The sequence below is a fragment of the Fulvia fulva genome, chromosome 2 (genome assembly GCF_020509005.1).
Source record: "Fulvia fulva chromosome 2, complete sequence".
NCBI classification, from domain to species: domain Eukaryota; kingdom Fungi; phylum Ascomycota; class Dothideomycetes; order Mycosphaerellales; family Mycosphaerellaceae; genus Fulvia; species Fulvia fulva.
Genome location: NC_063013.1, coordinates 1,204,913 through 1,211,546, shown reverse-complemented (window position 1 = coordinate 1,211,546; position 6,634 = coordinate 1,204,913). Strand labels below are relative to the sequence as shown.

At 49.3% G+C, this 6,634-nt stretch overlaps 2 protein-coding genes across 2 annotated transcripts; one reads left to right on the top strand and one right to left on the bottom strand.

Moving 5' to 3' along the window:
• Positions 1-3,069: 3,069 nt before the first annotated feature.
• Positions 3,070-5,088, bottom strand: CLAFUR5_02618 (Vacuolar protein sorting-associated protein 52 B; the record flags this gene model as incomplete). The annotated part of the gene is made up of 1 exon (XM_047901766.1): positions 3,070-5,088. The coding sequence occupies one exon, from the start codon at positions 5,086-5,088 to the stop codon at positions 3,070-3,072; it is 2,019 nt and encodes a 672-aa protein (XP_047758663.1).
• A 257-nt stretch (positions 5,089-5,345) lies between these two features.
• Positions 5,346-6,106, top strand: CLAFUR5_02617 (Eukaryotic translation initiation factor 5A; the record flags this gene model as incomplete). Its single annotated transcript, XM_047901765.1, has 4 exons — positions 5,346-5,369; positions 5,525-5,791; positions 5,849-5,981; positions 6,036-6,106. 4 exons carry the CDS (start codon positions 5,346-5,348, stop codon positions 6,104-6,106), a joined length of 495 nt encoding a protein of 164 aa, XP_047758656.1.
• Positions 6,107-6,634: the final 528 nt, after the last annotated feature.

Here is a 6,634-nt window from a genome sequence, read left to right as displayed (position 1 = left end):
GGGTTACGGGCGTTACGGGTAGCGAGCTACGGATAGTTAGCTACGATATAGCCTAGACCGCCGTAGTAGGTATAGAGTCCGGCCTAGCGACGGCGAAGCTTCTCTTCGGGAGTAAGCTTACCGTTAACGAGGCCCTAGACTCGAGGGACGGCGGTACTAGCGCTAAGATCTATAGCATTACCTATAGAGACGGGAGGGAGAGCTATAGAAGCGGCGGCGCCTAGTAGAGTAGCGAAGTGGCTTCCGGGACTACGAGGCTAACGACCTTAAGAACGGGAAGCGAGGAGAGAGGCGGTATATTTTATATTAGAGTCGAGGCGCTAGTAGGTCTCGACGAGCTTACGGAAGCTTATAGTACCGACGTCCTTATCCTCGAGGGCTCGAAGAAGCTCTACTAATAAGCTACGGCGGAGAGTGCTCTTCTTAGTCTCTTCGTTATAGCCGGTAAACCCGATATCGCGGTTAAAGGCCGCGAGGTACTCGGCGAAGCTCTTGTTCTTCTAGAGGAGGTTATAGATAGCGTTCTAGGCGGTAGCTCTACGGTCTAGATTACTAAAGGTAGCACGGAGGTCCTATATTAAGGTAAGGACGTCCGGTTAGCCGATAGTCTACGTAGCGTTATCGATATAGTATTATACCTAAGCCGCGGCGTCTCCCCGAAGGAGGGAGAAGACGTACGTAACCTTGTTATTCTCTTACGGAAAGTAGTCGGTATTAGCTAACAGCTTAATAGTAAGCTATGTCTCAAATGCCTTAAACTTGCTCTTATTACCGTCGAACTCGTCTAGGTCATTAACCTGCTTAGAGAAGTACTAGCGGCGGTTATCGTCGGCCTACGGTACGAGGTTTTAGAAGGTATTTATAATACCTTAAAGGTATATTACTTAGTTATTTACTTACTCGACCTACTAGGCGGTCTCGCGGAAAGAGGAGACGGTGCGGTTAATAAGAGCGTAGGCGGTATCGGGGTTAGCGTTTGCCTAGGTACCGAAGGTAGCGGAGTTCGAGAAGGGGATATTAGCCTACTTACTAAAGTAGAATAGGGTGTCTTAGTTGTCGAGGTTGACACCTTTATCGGTAGCGTAGTTACCTATAAGGATGACTCGAGTAGTTGACAGTTTGTTAGTCTTTCGTGATGTTAGGGCGAGAGCCTAGCCTATGAGATATAAGAGTAAAAGCGAGAATATAGGTACGAAGTGTAGGTATAAAGGGTATAGTATAATTACTATATAAAACGAAAGACAAAGAAAGTAAGAGAGGCCTAGGGAAGGACGGATATTTATACGCGACCCTCGCGAGTACGTATCCCCGTATTAATAGGGCTAGACCTTCGCGAGTACGTGTCCCCGTATTAATAGGGCTAACCTATATAAAGCCGCGCTTAGTAGCTTTGCTTAAAACCTTATTCTAACCTACCCTACGTTCCGAGTCTTCTACGTGCTTCTTTTAGGGTCTAGCGTAGTCGCGGGTACTCGCGGGAGTGCCGTAAGTTATATAGCTACGAGCCGAAGTGAATCTGTTAAGGTTTAGTAGAGTAGTAAATTTAGAGGGCTAGGTCCCGTAGTGAATATTACGGGGCATATAATTCTTAGCGCTTATATACTAAGCTAGACTTTCACTTCTTAACGACTTCTAAGCACTCTGAGGCTCTTCTGTCCCTACCTTCTATACACTCTATAGGGAGACTATAATAACTAACGAAGGTATTACCTTAAAAACAAAAGCTCCTTATCGTAGTAAGCCTATTAAAGAGAGCTACTATACCTTTCGTTACGGTAATACCGGATAAAGTAGTATTTAGCTCGCTAGGGGTATTTATAACTCTCTATTACTTCTACTAGTCAGTAGAATATAGTAGATATAACTTTATCTAACCTATTAGTAAGGAGAGTATTAACTACGATAATCTAAGTAATAAAGAGCTATTTGCGGTTAGTACTACTACTAATATATATAAGTTAATACTAGCTTATATAAATACGCCTAAATTAGGTAAACGACGAGGTGTTTAAGGGCGGAATAAGGTAAATATAGACGAAGAGCGTAGTAGTAAGCGCTTAAGAGCGATAGTAAGGTAGGTAAATAATACCTAGTATTTCGATATACTATTACCTATTCGAGACAAGTAGATAACGCCTAAAACGGTAGGATAAATAAGTTAATTTAGGTGTGGAAATGAGTGACGTGTCCCAAGGCTGTAGGTCAGCGCTAAGTTCCCCTGACATCTAAGGAAATCTGTTCGTCTTGACCACGAAGCGGTGAACATCCTCAACAACCAGCATCAACAACTCTGCCTGTGAGGCAATTACATCGCTACAGCCTCTCTCCTGAACGTGGTTGTCACAATAATCAAGCCAGCATCACGGCGAATTGGCAGCGGCGAGGGCGCTCGCGTGCCCGCATGTTGCATTGCATGGCCAAAACTCCCTTCACCCTTATCAACGAATCACTTGTCGCGCCGAGCCATTACCGCCCTCCATGCCGTCCGGATACGGACTGTACATCTGTACGTCCTTTGAATGAGGTGAGACTGATTTGATATCACTGATCGAACGACGATCCTTGGACGCCACGATGGCAGTGATGACTATCGACTGTGATTGATGAACTGCAACATGGTCCAAACTTGCCTACCATTGGATTATCAATGTGGGCAGAAGACGTCAACGCTAGATCACCTTTGCTAGATCTAGGTGGCGAGTGAAGCGCCTGTGTACGCCATCTGTATTGTTGTACATCGGTGGGCAGAACATGATAGATACTGAAGCTACAGACAACCAACTCTGAACAGGAGTAGTCTGGACCCGTTCTTGCTTGCCGCGCCGCAGACCGTAATTGTCTGAAGCTCATACATCACCCCGGCTCAACTTCATGGATTCAAGACGTCGCCTCCGTTCAAGCCGGTCGTCTCATGGCACCATTCATAAATCCATGGATCACGAGCTGCCGCTTTCATCAATGCCCAAGGGAAGTTTACTGCTACAACTTGGGACGATGGCACTCAGTGTCACATAGCGGCTGTATGGCTTGATCGATTGTACTGCTACTCAACCAAAGACCATCATTTGGCTAAGGTTCAATACCCAGATCATCCCTCAAATCAGCAAAATGTGACCTCTGCTCATCCGCCAACTTCCCCTCGGTCTCTCCTATAATCGTACATATCAGCGAATAATTGTTGTACAAGAACCGTTCCCGCTTTCTCGCCTCTGCCGTGCCTTTGCTCAGTTTGATCAGGAAGGCCTGAAAGTCCCCTCGTAGCCTGCTGAGACTGTTCGAGACTGGCTCATCATCTCCCGCCTCGCTACTCAAAGCAAGAATACCTTGGAGGAAATTGGCGAAGCGTTGCGTGAGAGGATGAGGCGCTGTGGTCTGAGCTGTCGAGGGCGAGGATGTCAAGCTGAGCGCAGAACCGGCGGGTTTCCCTGAGAGTGACGCCGTGAGCTTTCGTATCGAGTCGCAATGCGCATCGATGATTTGCTGGAATCGAGGCCAAAGAAGCATGTTCGTGCCGTTGATGTAGCCCTCGCCCACGGGGATCTTCCTACGCTGCAGCTCGAAAGCAAAGTGTTGCGTGAGACGTACGCAGATCAAGATACCCAGTGCATCCAGTGTATGCTCGATTAATTGTTTGGTCAGAGCATATCCAAGTTCGAAGGTCGGCTGGAAAATCTCATTGAACTTCCTGTTCGTGGCGTGGAACGACTGCTTGGAGAAGAACTCGGTCAGGAAAGAGTATTCGCCAGAGGCATTATCTAACAATGCCAGATTGTACGCTCTGAATGGTACTTCGATATAATGTGTGCCCTTGTCCTCTTCTGCGGCAAAGGAAGGCAATGCTGTGTCGTTCGTTGAGCGAATAACATCAGCTCGTCGGCCAATGGAGAAGGTGTCATGAGGAGGCCCAGATTTGCCCAGTCTACGCACTCCACCCTCAGCTGCGAGGACATCAGTCTGATCAATGACGTGTACGTTGAGCTTTTCCACGGCCGCCTTGTATCGCGTGAAGTTGTGTAAGTAGTACCATCGCATGGTGTTGCTGTAAGCCTGCGATATCTCTTCTGCGAGACCAGGCTGGTGCTTAACCAAGAATGAGAACACATCTTTGTATCGAAGAAAGCTGTTCTGCTGAATGACTTGAGCATTGATGCTGGGCGACCGGAGAGCCTTGATCTGCGCCACAACGTAGTCGCGAATACGCTCTACAGCTTTGTTTGAGATGTCGTTGATGAAAGGTTGAACATCTTGAGCAGCTTTGATATCTCTGCCTTCTCTGAGCTTGGCATCTATGGATCTCGACCGCTTTTCCAGTTCCTGCAGCGATTTGATCCACTGTTCATCGACTGCGCCTTCGGTAATCTTCCGTACCACGTGAGGTGGGATGCTGAAAGCCTCAGCCTCCGGACCGAGGATTTTCTCAACAGCTTTCCTGTTCTCTAGCTTGTTATTCAATGCTGTCGAACGACTTTGTAAAGATTCAATCTCCGTAGACACTGCCGCCAGCTCTGCTTGGAAGCTGGTCAGATACGTCTCGACTGACTTCAGAACCTCATCGCACGCCACAATAGACTTGTGCAAATCTTCGAACTTGTCTTTCTCTTGCTCAAAGTCCTGAATGACCTTGACGTTCTCCTCATCGCTTCCCTTCTCAGCCCACTCTGCATCCTGGCTCGCGAAGTCTTGCAAGCTCAAATGACCAAAGTCAATCTGCTGTGCAAGTGCAGTGGTGTCGAGGCCTTCCAGGGCAAGATCATCATTCTCCGGCTTTCGCGTTGGGCCAATTATGCCTTGCAGAACTGTTAGGGGATCCGGTCCATCGGCTGGAGCTGTCTGCTGTGACAGCTGGTTCTTCAAGTTCGAGCCATTCGGGACTCTTGCTGTCGCCGGCAAGCTATCAGTCGAACCAGCGACTGATGCTAGGGATAGCGACGAACTCCTCGGCTGCAGTCCCGGTCGTCGTTGCAGAGTACTCGGTCCTAGCGGTGTCGACCTCCTCGGCGCGGGAGAGAAAGACCTGGTGGATGTGGGTGTTGGAGATGGTGTGGGCTCCCGTGACTGCACCGAGAAGCGGTCCAGCCACATGGACATGTTGTTAGCTGGAGAGAAGCTGCATGTACGTACATGTGTGAGGCTCACACGCACAGGCACGCGTTGGGTTGACCTTCAAAAACGGCTGAGGTAAGCGCCGGGTAGCAAGGTTCGCGCTAAATAGTGGCGGCTGGCTCCACAACGCACAGAAGAGGGCTCAACTGGACGTCGACTTTTCAGACATTCAGTTATCCACGACTTCACGTCCACGACTTCTACCACCACACCTATCCTCCATACACACTCATTAGCCCACCATGGCCGACAACAACGACGCCCAGGTAAGACATTACCCCTTCCGCTCGCTGGGTGAGAGCGACCTCGACTCTGGCAGCCCCCGCCGAGGACTGCGATTGCTTGCCCAGCCAGCGCCTCCACTCTGCGCCGGCTACAGCTTGTCCACGAACACATTCGCTGACATTATACCTGTTGACAGCATGAGCACACCTTCGAGAGCGCCGATGCCGGTGCCTCTACCACCTTCCCCATGCAGTGCTCGGCCTTGAGGAAGAACGGTCACGTTGTCATCAAGGGCCGCCCATGCAAGATCGTCGAAATGTCCACCTCGAAAACCGGCAAGCACGGTCACGCCAAGGTCCACATGGTCGCCATCGACATCTTCACCGGCAAGAAGATGGAAGACTTGTCTCCATCCACCCACAACATGGATGTTCCAAACGTCTCCCGGCGCGAGTACCAGCTGGTAAGAGCAAAAGCATGGCCTATGGGACACAGAACGGCTGGCTGATAATCTCCGCAGCTTGACATCACTGACGATGGCTTCCTCTCCCTCATGTCTGACGATGGATCCACCAAGGACGATGTCAAGGTTCCAGAGGGTGAGGCCGGTGACAAGATCAACAAGCTTTTCAGAGAGGAGGAGAAGGACACCAGTGAGTTTTTACCCCTACGCGTTTAATACTGTTGATACTGACTCCTCTTCCCAGACGTCATCGTCCTTACTGCCATGGGCGAGGAGGCTTGCATCGATGCCAAGGAGGCTCCAAAGGGCTCTTAAGCAGCTCGCTATTAGAGCGCTCAAAGATACCCCGAGAACATGCGCCTAACCAAGGGACACATCACTTATGGGTATACGTCAAAAACGATGTAAATGCGGCATGAAGTGTTTTAGAAGCGGGAAGGTCTTCGAAGGATAGTCGCGTGATCTTGACGATTCGTCTCTTGCGATTCGTCAATTATCTATAGGTAGACTATGATATGCGAAAAGTTCGCTGTGTCTCACGAATCTGAAAAATCTAACGATCAAAGTCATATCTTTGTCACTCTCAAGTCGTAGTAACAGCCCGCATCTCTGCTTCCGGTAAAGTTGGTCTTTTCGCCAAGAACTTGCACAAATCCTTGCAGCAGCGACACCTCACTTCACGCCAACGCTGTTCCAACTCACAAGCCATATCTCACCTCGGCTGAAGCACACCTGTACAACGGTGTATTCCATCATAGACCACTGTCGCTGCGTAACATGAAGGCTGCTGTCGTAAATCCGAGCAAAAACTTCCCGATGCGCTCGACGGCAACTGGAAGTCTT